This window comes from Balaenoptera musculus, chromosome 17 (genome assembly GCF_009873245.2).
Source record: "Balaenoptera musculus isolate JJ_BM4_2016_0621 chromosome 17, mBalMus1.pri.v3, whole genome shotgun sequence".
Lineage (NCBI taxonomy): Eukaryota > Metazoa > Chordata > Mammalia > Artiodactyla > Balaenopteridae > Balaenoptera > Balaenoptera musculus.
In genome coordinates this window covers 74,761,550-74,784,125 of record NC_045801.1, presented here as the reverse complement: position 1 = coordinate 74,784,125, position 22,576 = coordinate 74,761,550, and the positions used below count along the sequence as shown (strand labels likewise).

Genomic DNA, 22,576 nt, shown 5'->3' with positions numbered 1-22,576 from the left:
AACGGTAGGTTCTCAGGACTCTCGATGTGTCGGAGGTGATGGGGACTAACTGACCGTGAGTGCGGATGAACAGCAGTGAGCTGGGGGCACCCGGCCGTTAGGCAGGGAACTGTCTGGAGAGCGGAGCAGGTGGGCGGGAGCGGCGGGAGCGGCGGAGCAGGCGCACGCCTCGCCCCGCCCCCGCCCTGTTACCATGGGGAGCGGGTCACCTGACGGAGCGCGGAGACGGAAGGCGTGGGCGGAAGGCGCGGGCGGAAGGCGGGGACGCGCGGAGCGGGGGGGTTCTCGGGCGCGCACCGTCCTCTTCTCTCTGGGTCTCGGAAGTCTGAGCCAGTGACCGGCGGCGGCTGCAGCGCGTGGGTCCCTGCGGCCTCGGTGAGCAGCCCTGGGGGGAACGGGGGACGCTCACGCGGCGTCTCGGGCGCGGGCGTGGGGCCCCGGGCCGCTGGGCGGAGGGCGTCTTGATGCCGCCTTCCCCTCCGTGGGCTCTGCTCCGCGCCCTTCCCGGCGCCCGGCCCACCCCGGGGCGAAAGTTTGAGCGAGCGGCGCCCTCCGAGCGCCCACGACCCTGCGGGTTTCGGGGTCCCGTCCGGGGGTGGAGGGCGAGCCTGGGGCCCGGCCGGGGGCGACGCCCGCCGTCCCCAGTCCCCGTCCGCCTCGACCCTTTTTGGTCGTGTCGGGTGAGCTCCCCGGGGCCGGTGAGGGGAGAGTCGCCGGCTGCGGGCCGTCCCGGTGCCGCGTCCCCGGGCTGGGCTGAGTCGCCTTCCTCGGTGGCCGCTTCGGAACGTCGGGACGTGGACGGAGGAAGGAGGTGTTCGTTGGGCGGGCGAAGCCTTGCGTTTCGGGAGGGGGAGGGGGAGAGGTGTTCGCGGGGCGCTGGCTTCTGGAGAAGTTGGAGGAAAGGGAGAAACGCCCCGGGCAGGGTGCGCTCAGCAGGAACGCTTCCTCGAGGGTCGCGATTCTGAGCTTTCGTTTCAGGATTCGCTTGTAACGAGGGGCAGGCGGAGGCATGTGGATATGGATGAAGTTTTCCCTTTTTACCAAAATGGATTCATTTAAGCAGGGAGGCTCCTAAGGTGCCAGTTTTTATCGGGAGATTTCTAGGTTTATCTGGTGTGTGTATGTTATCTGCACAGCCGTTCACGGTTATTTTTAATATTACGTACCTCTCTTAGGAAGTACGTTTGGTTTACGAAACTCACAACATCCAGTTGTTTCAAAGAAGAAGAAACAGTTGATTAAAAAGGAAAGTTACAGGGGAACCCAGCCGCAGCCTGGTTAGCTTTATCGCCAGTATATACAAATGATTAAATAAAATGTGTCCATTCTTTTAAGTTTTTCTCGTTGAGGTTGAGGGCAAACGGTAAAAATGTGGGTTTTTTCCATTTTCTCTGTTACCAACTTCGTTCTACAAAACTTCTGTTCTTTAAACGGTGTGTAAATATTATAGATCAGATAGTTTGTGTTGCAGAATAAAAATAAGGAAATAGAATGTCTTTTAATAGGTTCAGGAAAGAGTCATTCTATTATAATCCACATTTAATTTTGACACCATTAAATTTTAGTTACGTTTGGTCATTATAAGAAAGGATATGAAAATCGTGACTAAAAGAGGAAGCATTTACAGTTGGCGGTTGAGTGTACTATTCAGTAAACAGTTCCTTAAATTGAGCATGACTCAACTATTTTTTCTTTACTCTTTTTGTGGGATTTAGGTACTTCTTTAGGTAGTAAATGCCATTAAGTTTCTAAAAAGAAAGATTCCCCCCCCCCCAAAATAACAACTGTTACATATAGTCGTAGTTATATTCACATTTATTCATTTTTTTCCAAGTGCTGCCAAGATTTTTTGCACATTTATTTAGTTTTTGAGGAGGTAAGCAGTTACAGGTCTCAACATTTAAGCCAAAAAAGGGTATACAGTGTAAAGCTTCCTTCCTTCAAGGTCCTCTAGCCAACCATATTCTCTTCCTGTAGGAGCCAGCTGTTCGGCATTTCTTAGGTATCGTTCCGGGGATATTTTATATCTGTACAAACATATAAATATATTTTCCCCCCTTCTGTTGTTTTTCTCTTTTTTTTAATTGTGGTAAAGTACACGTAAATTTTACTGTCTTAACCATTGTTAAGTGTACAGTTCAGAGACGTTAAATACACTGACATTGGTGTGCAGCCATCACCACCGTCCATCCCCTTGAGTCTTTTCATCTTGTAAGACTGAAATCTCTGCGCGTTAAACAGTAACGCCCCATTCTCTCCTCCCACCAGCCTCTGGCAACCATCGCTGTACTTTGTGTCTTTATGATTTTGATACTGCAAGTACCTCATGCCAGTGGGATCACAGTATTTGTCTTGCTTGTGTTTGGCTTATTTCGCTTTGCATGATGTCCTCAAGGTTCATCCATGTTGTATCAATAGTACATTGCAGTTTCCTTCCATGTTTAAGGCAGGATAAAGTTCCATTGTGTGTGCGCGTGCGTGTGCGCATATATATGTGTTGACATTTTGTTTATCCATTCATCTGTCGATAGACACTTGGGTTGCTTCCGCGTTTGAGGTGTTGCGAATAATGCTGCTGGGAATGTAGGTATACAAATACCTCTTCAGATCCAGATTTCGATTCTTTTGGGTGTATACTCAGTAATGGAATTGCTGGATCATACAGAATTCTATTTTTAATTATGGGGGTAACTGCCATACTGTGTGTTATAGCACCTGTACCGTTTTCCATTCCCGCCAACAGTGAATAAGGGTTCTAATTTCTCCACATCCTCGCCAACACTTGTTTTCCTTTTTTTGATAGTTGTCACTCTAGTGGGTGTGAGGTGGTATCTCATAGTTTTGATTTGCGTTTCCGTAATGATTAGTGATGTTGAGCATCCTTTCATGTGCTTATTGGCTGTTCCTCTATATTCTTTGGAGAAATGTCTATTCATGTTCTTTGCCAATTTTGGTTTTTTTGTTTTAGGAGTTCTCTAAATATTCTGGATATTAATTCCTTATCAGATATGATTTGCAAATATTTTCTCGCAGTGGGTTGCCTTTTTACGCTATTGATAGTGTCCTTTGATGCACAAATTTTTAAAAATTATCATTAAGTCCAATATGTATTTTTTCTTTTGTGACCTGGGCCTTTGGTGTCATATCGAAGAAACCGTTGCCAAATCCAATGTCAGGAATGTTTTGTCCTATGTTTTCTTCTAAGAGTTTTATTGTTTTAGGTCTTACCTTTAGATCCTGGATCTATTTTGAGTTAACTTTTGTATATATTGTGTTAGGTAAGGGTCCACCTTCATTCTTTTGCATGTGGATATCCAGTTTTCCCAGCGCCATTTGTTGAAAAGACTGTCTTTTCCATTGAATGGTCTTGGCACCCTTGTCAAAAATCATTTGACCATGTATACGAGGGTTTATTTTAGGCTGTCTGTTCTATTCCATTGGTCTATGTTTGTCTTTATGCTAATACTATATCATTTTGATTGGTTTTTTAAATTTTTGGCTGCGCTGGGTCTTTGTTGCTGCACGTGGGCTTTCTCTAGTTGCAGCGAGCGGGGGCTACTCTTCGTTGCGGTGCGCGGGCTTCTCATTGCGTTGCGGAGCACGGGCTCTAGGCATGCGGGCTTCAGTAGTTACCATTTTGAATACTCTAGCTTTATAGTAAATTTTGGAATCCGGAAGTGTGAGTTCTCCAGCTTTGTTTCTAAGATTGTTTTCAATTTCTTTCAGCAGTGTTTTGTGGTTTTCATTGTACAAGTTTTTTACCTTCTTGATTAGATTCGTTAAGTAGTATATTCTTTTTGATGCTATTGTAAATGGATTTGGTTTTGTGTTTTCCTTTTTAGATTGCTTGTTATTTACGTGTAAAAATGCAACTGATTTTTGTGCATTAACTGTATCCTGTTACATTGCTGAATTTGTTTTTTAGTTTTAATGCTTTTTTGTGGAGTCTTTAAGGTTTTCTAAACCCTAAACATAAAAGGTCATATCTGAAAACAGAGATAATTTTACTTCTTTTCCAGTTTGTATGCCTTTTCTTTTTCTTGCTCTGGCTAGAACTTCCAGTACTGTGTTGAAGAATAGTGTTGAAAGTGGGCATGCTTGTCTTTTTCCTGACCTTAGTGGAAAAATATTCAGTCTTTCACCACTGAGTATGATGTTTGCTGTGGGTTTTGCATATATGGCTTTTATTATGTGGAAGTTGTTTTCTTCTGCTCCTATTCTGTTGTGTGTTTTTATCATAAAGCGGTGTTGAATTTTGTCAAATGCTTTTCCTACATCAATTCAGATGATCTTGTGTTTTTTTCACTTCATTTTGTTGATATGTATTACTTCGAACAATTTTCATATGTTGAACCATCTTTGTATTCCAGAAATAAATCCCATTTGTTAAAAGGTGTCTAATCCTTTTAACATGCTGTTGAATTCTGTTTGTTAGTATTTTGTTGAGGATTGCATCAATGTTCATAAGGAAGGGGGTGTTGGTCTATAGTTTTCTTTCTTGTGTCTTTGTCTGGCTTTGGTATCAGGGTAATGCTGTCCACATAGAATGAAAGAGTCCCCTTTTAAATTTTTTGGCAAAATTTTGAGAAGGATTGGTATTCTTTAAATGTTTAGTAGAGTTCACCAGTGAAGCTATCAGGTTCAGGGCTTTTCCTTGTTGAGAGATTTTTGATTCTGATTCAGTCTCTTTACTAGTTATGGGTCTATTTAGATTTTCTGTTTCTTTCTGAGTTAGTCTTGATAGGTTTTGTGTTTCTAGGAATGTGTCCATTTCATCTAGTTTATCCAATTTTTTAGTGTACAGTTAGTTGATTATAGTGCTCTCTTGTAGAGAGACTTAATGTTTTATTTTTGTAGAAACTGATAGTATTCCCACTTTCATTTAACATGTTGAGTTTTCTCTTTTTATTTCTTAGTCCATTTAGCTAAAGGTTTGTCAATTTTGTTGATCTTTTTAAAGAACCAAATTTAGTTTTCATTGATTTTTCTTTATTTTTTCTATTCTCTATTTTATTTATCTCTGTTCTAATCTCTGTTACTTCCTTACTTCTGCTAGCTTTGGGTTTAGTTTGTGTTTCTTTTTCTGGTTCCTTAAGTTCCCCCTTCCTTTTAACACAAATTTGAGCATACTTCATATACTGCACGAAATAATGCTTTGTTTTTTCCAGTTAGTGATAATATTTTGGACCTCATTCACTATTTTGTGTATCTAGTACTTCCTCCTTTGTTTAAAGAATTTTGCTATTACAGTTGGTGCTTCAGTGAATAAAATTTTAACATTTGTTGCTTTTTTGTATGTAGGTATATTTATAGACTAAAACCTGAAGTGGTATTGCTGGGTTGGAGGGTATCTGCATTTACAATTTTGGTAGATATTGCAAACTCACTCTTTGTGGAAATTATACTACTTTACAGTTTTACCAGTAATGTATGAGTGTTTCTCAAAGCCTCATTATCAGAGAGTGTTGTCCAGCTTTGGATTTTTGCCAGTTCAGTAGGTGGGAAATGGAATCTTATGGGTAAAACGAAGTTATACTTAGAGTAGAGTTCATATGACCATGTTTCTCAATTGCTTATCATCATAGTCTCCTGGGATATTTATTAAAAGAATAATTCCTACGTCCTTCCATGAAATCTGTGTCAGCTTGGTGTAAAGTATTTTTAACTAGTGCCCAAATAATTCTGATCTGGTGGTGAGCCAAGTTTGAGAAACACTGCCATGAAGACTGTTAGGACTTTATCAAAGTGTGTTGCTTGACACCATATATGAGTCATCTGGAATGCTTATGAATCCACAGTGTACTAGAAAACATGATCATTACTATTTATCTTCTGGGTCCAGTGGATATTTTTTATTTTTATTTTTTATAATTTAGGTCATTTTATGAATGACTTGCAGAAGTGAAAATAAAGGCATAGGGAAACACGGTTTTACTAGAAACAGAATTTTAATAACAACTTGAACATAAGAAACCAAAAATTTTATTCTAAGTTTTCCTGGTTTTGAAGGTACATATAGCTGAAACGGGCAACATCTTTGAGTATAACTAATTGCTCATCAACTGTCATCCATACAGTTGGGAGATATCCTTTTTATAAATATTGTTCCAGATTTCAATTACATCTCTAATATATGTTAGCTTATAATTACTTTGTTTTTCTTCATGCACTTGGTTGTCAAAACACAGTTTTAGATTTCATATCCATCTCTAATATTTTCTAACCTTACTGTTTGGTAATTTTTGTACTTGCGTTGTCAAAATGCAGTATTTTTGCAAACTTTCATGGTTCATGATTTTGCAGGGATGACCATCTAACTTACATTTGCAAAGAATTTTCATTTATACTTTTATAAATACCAATTAGAATAGTCAGTGCAACAGATTTTTAAAAATTTCTCTACATTGCTGTTTTCATCTGGTCACCTTTGTTTAAATACCTGCCTTCATTTGGCTACTTACAAACCAAATCAAGTAAGTTTTGCTGTATAGATATAAAAGAGGAAAGAAGATGGTAAATATCCTTTTAAACAGGAACTAGGGACTTGTTTCAAAATATTGCATGATAAAGTGCTTCCTTCGGAATGACTAACTGAAAAATCATATTTTTTTTATTAAGTACAGGCATATTGTTTACTCATTGATCTTTAAGTTTGAGGAATTTCAATTAGGATATCTTCATCTGAAAAGTCATAGTCTGAGGTTTGCTTATGATCAATTCCCTCATTATCATAAAAGTCTAGAGTACAGCTATTTGTTTCTTTGTATTCATCTCTGATTTGTTTAATAAATGTTTTCTTCCAGTTTATTCTCTGTGCCATCATGGGTGAAAAATGAAAAATCCCACGTTTTCTACTGTGTTCAAAGAATACAGTTTAGAAAAAAGGCTACAAAGACTTTATGCAAAGGCTCCAGACTTTATACATTTTTGGAAGAGGATGCAGTACTTTGGGCAACACATACTGAAGGATGACATAATGTATTCCTAGAATGAATAAGAATGATTCTACTTTTTGTTCCTATTGTCATTTTAGTTTTTTCTTCAACGTACTTGGGAATAATGGATGAATAATGATTAAGTAATTCCTAGATAAAGTAGCAAAACTTTCAAGATATGGGAAAAATAAGTTCACTAAGATTCCATAACAGATCTTAGATTTATAAAGGAGTCCAGTTGAACCCTTGTAATATTTGTAGGGTAGAGTGATTTTACTCTATTTAAAGATTTTTTTTTCCAGTTCATCCCTCTCTCCCTTTCTTTTATCTAAGAAAGAATAAAAGTCATGAAATAGAACTTCTGAAAAAAGAAAGTCAAAATTTTAAATTGTGTCCATTGGACGCTGATGGTATACAAAGGGTTAAAGGGCAGATTTCTGGACTCTACTCCAGACTTACTCTTTTAGTTTCTGGGGCTAGGACTCAAGAATCTGTGTTATTAGCAAGATTTTCAGATTATCCTTATGGACTTGAAGACACAATGTTTTAGGACCTTAAGAAGGTTTTTACTTTACTACCATATGGAAGTACTTTAGGTTACTTCTCTGATAGAACATTTCAATTGTTTCCTGTGCTGTGAGGTGATATCTCACTGTGGTTTTGATTTGCATTTCCCTGATGATATTGAACACCATTTCATGTATCTGTTGACCATCTGTATGTCTTCTTTGGGAAGATGTCTGTTCAGCTCCTCTGCCCTTTTTTAAATTGGATTTTTTATTTCACTTTTTCATTGTGGAGTTATATGAGTTCTTTTTTTAGCTTGGCTGTTAACCCTTATCAGATACGTGATTTACAAATATTTTCTACCATTTCGTAGGTTGCCTTTTCAATTTATTGTTTCCTTTGCTGTACAGAACCTTTTTAGTTTGATGTAGTACCACTTGTTTATTTTTCTTCTGTTGCCTTTGCTTTTGGTGTTAAATCCAGATAGTCATCACCAAGACTAATGTCAAGTGGCTTATTGCCAACGTTTCCTTCTAGAAATTTTATGGTTTCAGGTCTTATGTTCAAGTTTTAATACATTTTGAGTTGATATTTGTGTATGGTGTGAGATAGGGGTCCGATTTCATTCTTTTCCATGTGGTTGTCCAGTTTTCCCATTTATTGAAGAGAATGTACTTTTCCCATTGTATATTTTTGACACCTTTGTCACAAATTAATTGACCATACATGCATGGGTTTGTTTTGGGGCTCTTTATTCTCTTCCGTTGGTCTATGTGTGTGTTTTTATGCAGTATCATACTGTTTCGATTACTATAGCTCTGTAATATAGTTCAAAGTGAAAGTGTGATGCTTCTAGCTTTGTTTTTTCCCTCAAGTTTGCTTTGACTATTTGGGGTTTTCTATGATTGCATACAAATTTTAGGGTCGTTTATTTTCTTTCTTTTAAAAATGCTATTGGAACTTTGACAGAGATTGCATTAAATCTTTAGATTACTTTGGATAGTATGGACATTTTAACAATATTAATTCCTCCAGTCCAGGAGCATGGAATATCTTTCCATTTATTTGTGTTGTCTTTCATTTCTTTCATCAATGTGCTATAGTTTCAGTGTACAGGTCTTTCACCTCCTTATTTAAATTTTTCTCTGATGCAATTGTAAATGGAATTGTTCTCTTAATTTCTGTTTCTGGTAGTTAATTGTTAGTGTATAGAAAGACAGCAGATTTTTGTGTATTGGTTTTGTATCTTCCAGGTTTACTGAATTTATTAGTTCTAACAGTTTTTTGGTGATTCTTTCAGCTTTTCTACATATTAGTAACATTTTATCTGCAAATACTGACAATTTTACTTATTCTTTTCCAATTTGGGTGCCTTTCTTTCTTTTTTTGCCTAGTTGCTCTGGCTGGGACTTCCAAGAGTATGTTGAATAAAAGTGACAAGGTGGGCATCCTTGTCACTACATTTTTACATCCCCCACCCCTGTTTATACTTTTGATGTCACAGCTTACATCCTTTTATCTGTGTTTCCCTTAACAAATGAAATGGTTGTAGTTAGTTGTTTGTTTGTTTGTTTTTTAACTTTTGTTTTTTAACCTTTATTCTAGCTTTGTGATTAATCCACCACGTTTATAGCTTTAGGTTATTCTGAATTTTTTTTATATATTTACTTTTACCATTGGGATTTATACTTTATGTTTTCCTGTTACTAATTAGCACCTTTTTGTTTCAACTTAAATCTCTATAAAATTTCTTATAAGGCTGGTCTAGTGGTGAACTCTGTTAGCTTTTGCTTGTCTGAGAAACTCTTTACCTTGCCTTCAAATCTGAAGGACAACTTTTCTGAGTGGAGTGTTTTTTTTTTTTTTAAAGATTTTATTTTTGGCTGCGTTGGGTCTTCGTTGCGGTACGCGGGCTTCTCCTTGCAGTGGCTTCTCTTGTTGTGGAACATGGGCTCTAGGCGCGTGGGCTTCAGTAGTTGTGGCACGTGGGCTCAGTAGTTGTGGCTTGCGAGCTCTAGAGCGCAGGCTCACTAGTTGTGGTGCGCGGGCTTAGTTGCTCCGCAGGATGTGGAACCTTCCCGGACCAGGGCTCAAACCCATGTTCCCTGCATTGGCAGGCGGATTCTTAACCACTGTGCCACCAGGGAAGTCCCCTGAGTGGAGCATTCTTGGCGGCAGTTTTTTTTCTTTCAGCGCTTTGAGTTATATCATGCCACTCCCTTCTGGCCTGCGGTTTCTGCTGAAAAATCTGCTCATAGTCTCTTGGGAGTTCTCTTGTACATAACAAGTTGTTTTTCTCCTGTCACTTTTTAAGATTCTCTCTTCGTCGTGATATTTTAACTATAATACATATTGGTGTGGATATCTTCATCTCTTTTTTGGAACTCCCTGAACTTCCTGGATCTGGATGTCTGTTTCCTTCCCAAAATTAGGGAAATTTTCAGTCATTGTTTCTTCTTTTTTATGTGAAGGAAACTTTCTTCATGTAAGTTTTCTGCCTCTTTCTCTCCTTTCCTTCAGAGAACCTTCTGATGCAAATGTTGGTTAGCATGTTGTCTCATAAGTCTCTTAAGCTACCTTCATTCTTTTTTCTTTTTGCTGCACTGATCAGATGAGTTACACTGCCCTGTCTTCTGGTTTGTTTCTTCCTTTCTTCAGGTTCATTTCTTCCTTTATTCTGCTTCGTCTGGTTTGCTGTTGAACTCCTCTATTGTGTTTTTTAGTTAAGTTGTTGTATTTTTTAGCCTTATGATTTCTACTTGGTGCCTCCTTCTATTTTCGTTATCTTCTGAAATTCTTACTTTGTTTATCCCTTGTTCTTCTGAGCCTGGTGAGCATCTTTATGACTGTTATTTAAAACTCTTTATCAGGTAAATCACTTATATTAAGGTCTTTTTTTACTGAGCTTTTATCTTGGTCTTTCGTTTGGATCATATTCTTCTGGTTCTTCATTTTCCTTGGCTCTCTCTGTTTAGATAAAACAGCCACCTCTCCCAGTCTTAAAGGACTGGCCTCATATAGATGAGCCTTCTCGTTCGACCCTGCACTAGCTCTTGGTTGTATCTCATAACCTTTCAGCTTTCCAAGCAGCCTCCTTTATTGCTTTTGGCTCCCAGTAGCTGAGGGTTGTCAAGGTCTGTCACTGGCCCGAAGGGGAGGATCGCGGTCAGCACCGAGATTCAGGCCGTTGGGAAGCCACACTCTCAGGCAGCAGTTTTAAAAGTACGCGAATTTACCTGTTTCAGGGGAAGATTGGGAAATAGGCATTTCTGTCTGCTCCCTCTGCACTGAGCCCTGGTAAGACTGCCAGTTAACTGTGGCTTTGTTTGCTACAGTCCTGTCGAACTGGTGAGTACAAGCCCCGCTAGCCACCAGGGCCAGGCTAGCCAGGGATGTCCCCTGTGGGCCGCAGACGTGTACGCTGGCACTAGGTCCTTCCTCAGAGACGCTGGCTGCCTCGGATGGGACAGATGGAGAGTGCACAGATGGTACCTGCTGGCCCTCCCAGTTTCTGGAGAGAATTATAGCCCCTGGGTGTGTGTTTAATTACAAGCCTGCTTGCTCTTCAGGGCCCAGCTTTGAAGATAAGGTAATCGACCTCTTTTATAGGGAATCTGGGGTGCATTTCAGTCTGCTGTCTTTACACTGTGCCCTGGAGGAGAACCTGTTAAGAACTGTTATCTCCGTAGGCCAGCTGGTGGGGCACCAACTTGTATGGGCTCCACAGTTAGACCATCACTGGGCCGCACCTTTGTGCATACAGAGCCAGGTGATGGCGCCGTTGTCCTCTGCACAGATGCAGTGCACTGTTGGCTTGGTGGTGGTGGAGGGGACTCAGGTAGGGTCTTCCTCGTACCTGAAGCTACCTTTGGGGTGAGCGTATCACACAGGTCCAGCCCCTTCCGCGCAGCCGTCTTGACCTCCTCCCTCTCCTCGTCAGCAGGAGCGCTGTAGCCCTGTGGGGCCTGTGAGCGTACGCCCTGCTGGCAGCCAGAGCCAGGCGATCAGGGGGTTGTCCCCTGGGCGGCAGCTACAAAAACCGGAGCACCAGATGTGTTGCACTGTATTTTCTTTTTTTTTAAGATCAGTGGTTCTGCAGTCCTGACTTTTCATCATCTCAAGATTTTTTAAAAACAACTCAGACTAAACAAGCTGACAAACATTATTTTAACTTGAACGATCACACCATTTTTAAAAAGTGAGACCAGTTGTAGTGGGTGGTTTGAGAGAAGGAATGAGTCAGTCACTCAGAAAATGATGAGTACTGCCATTTTAGGTGATATTAACTGGATAACTTTACCAGCATGTTTTCTACTTCGTTAATCAGAGCATTGCTGCTAGAAAGCAAATTAACTAGGTGTTCCAAAATATCACATACAATATTTGAATTTCAGAGTTTTTTGGTCTGTGCACATATTTAAAGACTAAGGAAGTTACCTTAACATTGCCCTGAGGAGGTAGAGGGTCAGATAGAAAACTTAATACTGAGGCAGAATAGTCAAATTTTTTTTGTCTTTAGTTCTGGAAGAACCCTGAAACTGTTCTAAGCCCTGAGAACTCTCTTAGTAGTAATTGATTTGGGGGGTTATTTTCTAAAGGCCTGCACCACGGCGTGCAGAGGCGTTTAGTGAGGCATGAGATGCAAGGAGGTTGCCGGAAGCATAGAGTGGGCCAAGCCTGGGTTTAGGGGTCAGTGAAGAGCGCCAGTTCTTTCCAGGAATTAGACCAATGAAACAAAGTTGTTACTTTGTCAGGAATGTTGTGAGCAGACCGTTAGAGTAGATGGCAAAGGTGTTGTGTCTACTGATCTCAGGACCAGCGAGAGCTGTAAGCTCTCCCTTCTCACTGATTGCTCATCAGGTGAAGGGAAGGCCTGCAAAGAGAATTTTGTCTTTAGTTGGTACAGTCATAGTGTTTGATAGAGTTTTAAGTGAGAGTAAAATGGGAATTCTCACACTGATGTAATGGAATTATTTTCAGAGTTCTCTTAAATCTCATTATTGATCATTCTGAAATTCCAAACATAATTGAAAGGATTTTGAGAGTAGCTTTGTGGTTCTTCAAAAAGGGCTGAGTATTTTTTTTTTAATATTTATTTATTTATTTGGTTGCACTGGTCTTAGTTGTGGCAGGCGGTCTTCCCAGTTGCAGCAGGTGAACACTTAGTTGCGGCATGCATGTGGGATCTAGTTCCCCGACCAGGGATTGAACCCGGGCCCCCTGCATGGGGAGCGTGGAGCCTTATCCACTGCGCCACCAGGGAAGTCCCCAGGGCTAAGTATTTTTGACACTTAGCTTTAGGTCAAAGGTTTAAATATACTATACAAGTGAGTTAATGGAGTCCTTCAAGAAAAATAATACAAAAATTTATTGTTTTCCTGGAACGCTTTTTAACAGTGTTGTTCAAAGTAGTAGATTTGTTGGGAGTTCCCTGGTGGCTTAGTGGTTAGGATTCCAGGCTTTCATGGCCCTGGCCTGGATTTAATCCCTTTTCTGGGAACTGAGATCCCATAAGCTGCTTGACATGGCAAAAACAAAACAAAACAAAAAACCCCAAAAAACAAACAAAAAACACAAACCCAACAAAGTAGTAGACTTGCAAGGTGAGACAATCAGAACTTTACAATAAAAGTTAACCATGTCTTGTTTACTGTAATTTTGATACTATTGGCTAAAATATTTAATAAACATTTGTTTCCTATCAGGATAAGGTATTGTGTTAGATAAATAAAAAATTAAATGTGGGCCTTGATCTCAGGTAGCAGAGTTAAACATAAACTAGCTGTAATGAAAGGCAGAGTGAAACTGCTAAACTGAGAGAAGCAAATAATGTCAGACTGAAGTCATCAAAGGTGACCTCACAGAAGTCACCTTGACTAAGATTTTGATAGAAAAGTCCTGGGAGAATATTCCAGGAGGAAGACAAAGCTTTTATGAAGATGTGGAGACACCAAAACACTTGACCTGGGTAGGAAATGGCAAATCATTTGTGGCTGGAACGTTGTAATGTTTGGGAAGAAACTGGATGAAATGAGACCAAGAAATAGTTTGAAGTAAAAACATTGAGGAATCCTTTGTATTTTAGAAGAATGGTGAGATTTAGTTAAGGTCAACATACTTAAAATGAACAAACTACATTTTTAAAAAAGTATAAGCTGGGGTGATATTTGTTATTTTTTTTTAAATTTTGGAAAGCCCATTTCTTTTCTTGGCCTGAGTGTGTGGGTATGAGTGACCTCAGAGTTGTTGAGACAACTTCAGTTAATATTAGTTTGAAGAAAAGCTTCTATGGGGAAAAAAATTGAGAAAACTACTCAGTGAGTTTTGAAATGAGCCACTCATCCAGTTCATTTTTCATGAGGAAAAATGGGATCTTGTAGGTGACCAGTGGCAGAACCAAAAATAGAAATAGCACCTGGATTACTGGTCAACATTAGTTACAGTGAATTTAAAATGATTGTGTTTATGATGTCGATAAAATGGTTGAAAGTTTAAATAAAATGTGTTTAAGGAGAAAGCTTCTAGGGAAGTGATCTTTTGAGACACAAAAGGTACTTCATTTTGTTTCCCTGGATTAATAGAGTTAAGCCATGTTTGATTGTGCTTTCTCAAGAATTTGCATTTTATTCACAAACCTAGGCTCTATTTTCCTCTTCAAAACTTTATCAGGCTACTGCTATTCAGCATTTTATTGGAGGTTCTACCCCAGGGCAATTAGGCAAGAAAAAGAAATAACATGGGCAGAGGATTTAAATAGACATTTCTCCAAAGAAGATATACAAGTAGCCAATAGGCACATGAAAGACGCTCAACATTATTAGTCATTAGGGAGATACAGATCAAAATTACAATGAGATGCTGCTTCACATGCACTAGGATTGCTGTAATAAAAAAAAAACAGACGATAGCGAGTATGTACTATGCCGTTTTATGTAAGGGCCTTGAGCCTTCACAGATTTTAGTGTATGCGGGGCGGGGGAGCGGAGCTCTTAGAACCAGTGCCCTGCAGAGGCCGAGGGACAACCGCACTGGCCAAGATAGAGAGAAACTGGAACCCTCTCATGCGCTGGTGGGAATGTAAAGTGGTGCAGTCACTTCAGAAACCAGTTCAGTTCCTCAGAAAGTTAAAGAGTATGCCCATATAACTTGGCAGTTTTCCTCTTAGCTGTATACCAAGACAATGAAGCATTATATGTTTACACACAGATTTGGACATAAATGCTCATTAGCATTATTAGCAGCATTGTTCATAAGTCAGAAAGTGTAAAGCCACCCAAAATGTCATCGACTGATACCTAGACGTGTCATATCCATACAGTGGAATATTATTCAGTCATTAAAAAGGAGTGAAGTACTGGTACCTGCTACAGCATGAATGAACTTTGGAAGCATTATACTAAGTGAAAGAAACTAGACACAAAAGGCCACATGTCCTGTGATTCCAAGTTAAATGTCCAGAACAGGCAAATCGAGAGGCAGAAAGTAGATTCATACTTACTGGGAGCTGGAGGGACGGGAGAATGGGTGGGCATGGGGTTTCTCTCTGGGGTGATGGAAATGTTATAATATTAGATGATAGGGACGGTTGCACAACTCAGAATGTACTAAAAACTGTCGAATTGTATACTTTAGAAGAGTGAATTTTGTGGTATGTGAAGTGTATCAATGTAAAAAAACTGTCATTTAGCATCCAACTAGGAAACAGAAACCATATAGTAATTTGAACAGTGAAAGTTTAGTGTACAGAATTTTTAACGATACCATGATTGAAGAAACGGGGATTGGCCAGTCAGAAGTAAAGAGAACTTTAAAGACTACAGGAAGAGCACATTTAATAAGTGTCTGCTTACCCCAGGGCTGAGATAGAGTGCCCCAGGATCAGCTGTCCTTCCTGTGTCAGGATCCGGGCTTTGTTGAAGAGAGTGCAGCCGTCACTCAAAGGACGGTGAAGTTGCTGAGATACCAAGCTTACTGGATGAGTCTCCCTTTTGGGTGCTGCACCTTGGAACTCGCTGCAAGCCACAGGAAGGGGTGCTAGGGAAAGCTACTCGTGAGGGATGCCTTGCTGGTGACACCATGCTGGGAACGTGCTCGGCAGAGTCTCGGGGACGGTTGGCTGCCGTGCACTGCGGGAGCTGGGTGCTTAGGCTGCTTGGAGCTGGCGCCCGGCTGGAGCCGTACACTGGAACTTAGAAGGAAAAACCCTTTCTCCTGCAGTGTACCTCCAGCTTCCTCTGCTGACAGAGCTCAGCATCTTACCACTTGGCAGAAGAGCAGATAATTAGAGGGCCCATCTCCATTTTCACAGAGCAGCCAATTATGGGTGGATTTTGATTGGGAGGTAATAAATTGATATGTCAAACCCTGTACCAATTTAGAATACATTCTGTTTTGTTGGGTTTAAAGGAAGTGTTCATCTCAAAACAGCTAAACAAAATTTTGGAGTGTATATCCCTGTAATTCTTTTAGAGAATTTTGTTTTAAATTACTACAAAAAGCAATTCATGGTCACTAAAAATCATTGAACAATATAAGAATGTTTAAAATATAAAAATGTCCCTCTTATCCCTCAGTCCTTTACCATCTATTTCATTCATTTCTCTTAAAGATAGAACTATTGTTAACAGTTGGTGTATATTGTTTTTTACATATACATATTTATGTAATATGTGTATATATATATTTTCCTAATAATAGAGGTTTTTTACATAGATAACACGTATGAGCTGCTGTAGATTTTTGTTAGAAGGATGTAATAATACTTGCTCAGTTGCCAAGCCCTTGTGCAAGCTAGGTGAGTCACATAATCGTTCTCTTTGACTTTCTAAACTTCAGAAATGAAGGGACTTTGACTAAGGGAAGTTTAGGATCTGTAATGGATATAATTTGATCACAGAAGGGAGGGAGAGGTAGTTTGGCAGCCGTTCATCAGCCAGCAGTTTTTAGTATAGCTACACGCTCATATTTTTCCATGTGTTTTGCAAATTAAATGTCTCTTGTGTTAAACATTTATACACGTTTATGTGTATGTTGCTGGCTGCATGTACTGTTTAAATTTCAATAAAATCTGAATCATGGAAATTTTTTTTTTTTTAAGGAAAATCCTGCAAAAATGTCTCTGTACCCATCTCTTGAAGACCTGAAGGTAGACAAGGTGATTCAGGTATGTTTAAGTCCTTTAATTTAAGTACTTTTTTTTTTCCATGTACTCTGCCATACGTTCTGGTTATAGGTGAAGGGAAGCAAGAAACTTAAATAGTAGATGTATTTGTCCGTTTTTACACTTTATAAACTTTTCAATTTTTTCTAAAGTTTTTCTAACTAAAAAGTTAGAAAAGCTAGAGATTCTTCATTTCACTGTGGATTAATGGGTACAGGTTATTATTTCTTTGAAATGGGACTTAAACTCTTCAAAGATAGCTTGGTTTTATAACTAAGGTTTAAATTAAATACATTTTTAAGTTGGTAAAATATACTCCAACTTCTTAGACGTTCATTGTCTTGTTTAAAATTCGTACGTTGTTCTTTTGGGTTTTCAGGTATGACCAGTCTTTAACATAATTGTCTTCTCTGAAGTTAAAAATCATAGAAATAAGGAGGTACATGCTGCTTTAGGAAGAGTAGTAGTGTAAATGCACAATGAAAGTGTAGTGATCTGTTTCTTTTTAAATGTAAGCAGCAGTTTACTCGTTCCTGCTCTGACTGTATTAGTACAGTTTTTCTAATTTCATTAAGTCAGAAGTTTTTGTATTCCTTTATGTAAGTATTAGCTCTGAAGATAGATGCTTCTGCTTAAGAAGAAAGTTTGTGATTGGGATCAATTCTTGCTGTTTTGTAAATTTTTATTTTTCTTTTTAACTAGAGATAATTGTATTTAATGAACCCATCGTGTTTCCAGTTTACTTTCAACTTGTTCTCTCAAAGTCAGAATTTTTTCAACTGTTATTTGTTCTTCTAATTTGACAAGATAAATTGAAGTCCCTGTTATACTTCTTTATTCCTAAAATCTTTTTGATATGATAAATGTGATGAAATTCTTTCATTTTGAGTTGTTTAGTACTTCAAAGCTTCTTCCCCTAAAGATCATTTTACTTGAGATCTTGACCTCAGTTTACTCTAAATGAGATTTACTTCTTAACAATTATTTAATGAGCATAAAACGTTTATTAGAAACTTGTGAGAAGAATACAAGAATACAAGTGTTTTTTAGGCAAAATGTTGGCCCTTTTAGGGTGAAAAAAACCCCAGCAAAAATAGTAACAAATGTGTAGCTGAAATTGTTAGCCGTGTAGCAGTGATTGGATAAAAATGGGGGGGGGGGTGGAGATCATGAGCACATGTTTTCCATCATAGCTCCCCTATGGACGGGTGGTTTGTAAAATCTCTGACATCTGTTCAGCTGCAAAGGTTTTGATGCCGGACTGTTTTAAGTGGACTGTTCAGTCATCTGAAATCTCTGTTTTTTTCTTTGGTATTTTGTCATTGTTTTTCTCATGGTTTTTATTTCCACAGAGTTCATCTGAACAGGCACTTTCTTTTTAAAAAGCTTTTATTTGAAATATTTACCCTTCAAGAATAACAGTTAAGCCATTAATATGATATCAGAGCACTAAGTGATAGGATTTGCAGATGGGTCTGAGAAAATGACTAATTTCCTTTACGTCCTTTTTTGTTAGTTTTTATGGAATTGAACTTTAAATTAACCATAGTAGACTTTGAGCAGAGGTTTCTTATTTTGAAAGCAGCAGAAAGAGAAGGAAACAGTTGATACTGGCAAATGTTGGATTGGAAAATAAAGAGGGCTACAATCTACATCAGGCTGACCTCTTTAAGGAGAAGCAAATTATATGGGTATTTCCATTAGAAGACTTTTTATGTCCTGAGCAGAAAGCTAGCTGCCTGGAGATGTAACAGCAAGTAAGGAGGGGGACACACGGTTTTTAAATTCTCACTGGATTTAAAAAGATTCCTAACCCAGCCACTACAGTCTGGGGGCTGTTTTTGTCTTATTTTTTTCTTCATTTTCTATGGTAGGTGATACTTGGGTTTTTGTTTTTGAGATGCTTCTGTGAAGGTAGTGTTCATTTTCTCATCTTCTGGCCTTTTATACCACAGCAAAACTAAATTGCAGCAGGGAACTGGCGGTTCGTATTTTGTAAACTGTTTTACAGTAACCATCGGGCTTGTGGCTTTCAGTGTCATACGTGTCAGTGTCATTGTGTTCAGTGTCCCTGAACCTCCCTGTCTGCTCTGAGTCTTTAACGGGAGCCTGTGGTTGCCACACCTGTGCAAAACAAGCTGGTCAGAAACCGTGATTTCATCCATTTCCTGTGAGCAGAGATTGACACGGGTAGCTCCACGAGCGTGGTGGCCCCACATGCTTTCTGTAACGGCAGAAACAACACGCCCTGGCGTGACTGTGCGCTCCGTGGGACACCCCCTGCCTCCAGACACCATCCCCCTCCCACCCTTTTTTTTAAAGATAGTTTGAGATTTCAAGAATGTGTGAAATGATGTGCTACATTCAATGGCTTGTAGTCCTTAAGCCCTTGTTGTACCATCTTTCTTTTGTTTTTACTACAGAATATATAGTCAGTAGATATATAACTTTGCTTGCAGAGAGCTTTTTATATGTGTTCTTACTTCAGTATTCCTTGGATGAGAACAATAGCAGTGAATGAAAGAATAGAAAATAATAGATCAGTGTAAACAAGGATCAACTTTTTAAAATTAGTAAATTCTATTTTTTCAGAGCAGTTTTAGGTTCACAGCAAAATTGAATGGAAGGTAGTTTCCATGCCAGTGGCCCCTCCCTGTGCACCCCCCCCAACGCCCCCTACACGGCACATACAGTGCCCGCCTGCCCCACTGCCAGCATTCTCACCACAACGGTGTGTTTGTGACAGTTGATTAAGCTGCCCTGACACAGTGTTGCCACCCCAAGTCCAGAGTTACACTTGACGTTCACTCTTGAGGTTGTTCACTCTGTTGCTTTGGACAGATGTGTGGTGACGTATGGCCACTATTGTAGGGTCATGTAGAATATTTTCACTGCCCTCACAGTCCTCTGTGCTCTGTCCACTCCCCCCTCCTTTTCCAGAATGTCCTGTAGTTGGAATCGTACAGTATGGAGCCTTTTCAGAGTGGTGTCTTTTGCTTAGTGATGTGTGTGCATTCAAGATTCCTCCATGTCTTTTCACGGCAAGCTCATTGCTTTTTAGTGCTGAACAGTATTCTTTTTCTTAGAGATTAGCCAAGAAGCAATCCACTGGCCACTAGCTCCTTTTAGCTGATAGTTGGTGAAAGAATTTTCATAATTCAGCATACTTTGAGTCTGTGGATATATTTAAAATTATAAAAACTTTCATGCTGTATTTTATTTCAGTTTAGATTGTGACAAATTATGAAACAATAAATATTAAAGAATGACTCAATAACAGGCATATCAGAACATTTACAATCCAGAGAGTGAAGTACCTTCAGTGGTTTTGTAGACTTTCCTTATTTAATTAAGCTTCCATCTCTGCAAGCATCTTTGGGACTACTCTTAGCATTGATTTCAGGGCTAGGTTGATATGTAGGTATAAACTTCATTACTTAATCGACATATCTCTAAGTAAAAAATGATATTAGAGATGGATCTTACAGCTTACTGCCAACCAATGACATGTGTCTATTTTAGAAAGTCACATGTATCTGTAAAGGAAAAAGGAGTTCCTTCAGTGGAATACTTAAAACGACACAGGCTGCAAAGGCAGCCCTGGGAGGAGTTCCTGGCGTGCTTGCGCATGAGTCGTACTGATAAGTGTACGCACTGTCAAAGTTTCCGCAAGTTTGACAGTTATAAATTACATTACTTTACCGTCATTTTTATGTCAGTGATAAATACAGTATGTGTTTTGCATACTTTGTAATATTTATGTATTTAGTATAACATAACCCCCTCTCATACTTGCTAAAATGTAGATAAAGATTATTTTAGTGAGATATGCTAAAATGGCAAAATAAATATAACTTAATAAATATTTAAATTTTTAGGTTTTTCTGATATATGACATTTTCTATAAATACGGTTAAGCTTTTTTCATATGTAAATAAGATACTTAGACTAATTAGCAAAAGAATAATGAAAATGTAATGTGTGTAGCCTTCATTTTATAATGCATTTTGAAAATATTAATTTGCAGTAGTACTGTGAAATATTGATTATATTATATGTAGAATGGTGCTAAGTCAAGTTTTATAAGATAGTGTTAAATATTTATAATATGAAATACATTTTTGATTTGTGGATTTTCTTTGAAAAATATATTGCTGAAAGTGTTTGAAATTAAAATTTCTTGAATAAAACTAAAAGTGTTTTAGTTTCTTTTTGGAATTACTGGATTTAACTTATAAATTACATAGGAAGTTTAAGTATCTGTATAGCATTGTTGTTAGAATTTTCTTCTTTTCTTTTTCAGGCTCAAACTGCCTTTTCTGCAAACCCTGCCAACCCAGCAATTCTATCTGAAGCTTCTGCTCCCATCTCTCAAGATGGAAGTAGGTTTATACTTTGGGGTCATTCTCCTTCAACAGAGATACTTGTTAAGCCTTCTTTTGCTGACATAGGGAATCCAAGATTTTTTTTTTTTTTTTTTAACATATACAGCATGAAATGGTGGTTAAAGCTCTAATAGTAAGAAGAAAAAAAATGTTCATTTCAAAAAATAACCCTTTAATCAAGAAACTGAACTGTGAATATGAAGGTGTGTTTTATGACTTAATGAAAATTAAGTTAAATGGAACTTGCTGGCTGAACTGTCCTGTCTTTGCAGGGCTCGGGGGTTGGTAGGCTTGAAATTTCCAACCACCTCCTTTTGAGGGAACTTCCCAAATCCTGGAATCTCTCCCCGGGTTCCATATCCTTCTTCCTGGTCCCTTTTCCTTCTAAGTTCATAGGGATTCAGGACAGAACCCTTAAATAACATGACTTAATACACAAAAGCAGTGTTAAATGGGTTTTTATGGCCTGTCATCGTATAACATTGTTTCTTTTAGAAAATTCATTTTAAGTCACAAAGCATGTCAAAAAGAGCTTTTGGAAATAGTACCTGACTTTACTACTCAGTTAAATACTGTTAGTATTTGAATGTACTGTTTCCAAGATTTCATTGGTATGTGGTTAACATTCTTAAAATGATATGACACTAAATAAATTTACAAGCTTTCAGTTTGTTTTTTTGTAGTTCAGAAGAATCATTTCATAGCTGTGTTTACTGAATGAATTTAAAAAGTAGTTGACTGGACAGTGTACATTTTGGTCAGTTGTTCTTAAGTGGAGAATCAGTGGTATGTTTACAAAATTCCTAATCAAATAGGTTTAAGAAAAAGGAAAGGCAAGGCAATTTGGAAAAATTATTTCTACTCTTGAGTATTGTGAAATCTGAGGTTTCAGTTCAAATGTCTTATTTTACTTTCATCTTTAACTTTTTCTGTATTTTCCATTTCTAATTGTCATTACAGAGAGAGTGGGATTTTCCAAATCGCTAATTTAAATGCATCTTAGATTTTATAAGTTAAATGTAATTTTTTAACACAAGTAAAAGTCCATAATAACAACAGTTTTTGAATATTCTACCAATGTTTTTTCTTTATTCATTTATTCGTTTATATTAGATCTCTATCCTAAACTGTATCCGGAGCTCTCTCAGTACATGGGCCTGAGTTTAAATGAAGAAGAAATACGTGCAAATATGGCCATGGTCCCTGGAGCACCAAGTCACGGGGTATGTATAGTGTGATTCTGAATTATATAAAATCATACTTTACACATAGATATAAGCTAACTCGTCTTTGTGGCTAACTCACAGATTTATAACTTTAGCATTGACGTCTTCTCAGGAATTTTAGATTGCCTTCTGGGTATCACTTTTTATGTAGTCTACTTTTGTGCTGTGACCGCTTTTCTAATTTATTAGGAGTTAAAGACTCAGATGCCTCTGACTGGTCCATTCTCCTTCATCTTCTGCATTTGGTCAGTTAAAGACCTAGTGATTCTGTTTCTACTGTGTTTCTTCTATTCTTGTAATCCATTCCAGTCCTGGTATAACCCTATTCAGGGTTTCTATACTTGTAACCTAGATTATTATAGT

The 22,576-nt window shown here is 38.6% G+C and overlaps 1 protein-coding gene across 2 annotated transcripts in view; it reads left to right on the top strand.

The window, feature by feature from the left end:
- The first annotated feature begins 222 nt into the window (after positions 1-222).
- The window catches only part of LOC118883670 (syndecan binding protein), a 31,842-nt gene continuing 9,488 nt past the window's right edge, over positions 223-22,576 (top strand). For both annotated transcript variants that reach the window (XM_036830728.1, XM_036830727.1), the window contains exons 1-4: positions 223-375; positions 16,540-16,605; positions 20,906-20,984; positions 22,101-22,210. In XM_036830728.1, the coding sequence (XP_036686623.1) occupies positions 16,555-16,605; positions 20,906-20,984; positions 22,101-22,210 (240 nt within the window). In that variant the 5' untranslated portion in view covers positions 223-375; positions 16,540-16,554. The remainder of the gene's footprint in view (positions 376-16,539; positions 16,606-20,905; positions 20,985-22,100; positions 22,211-22,576) is intronic.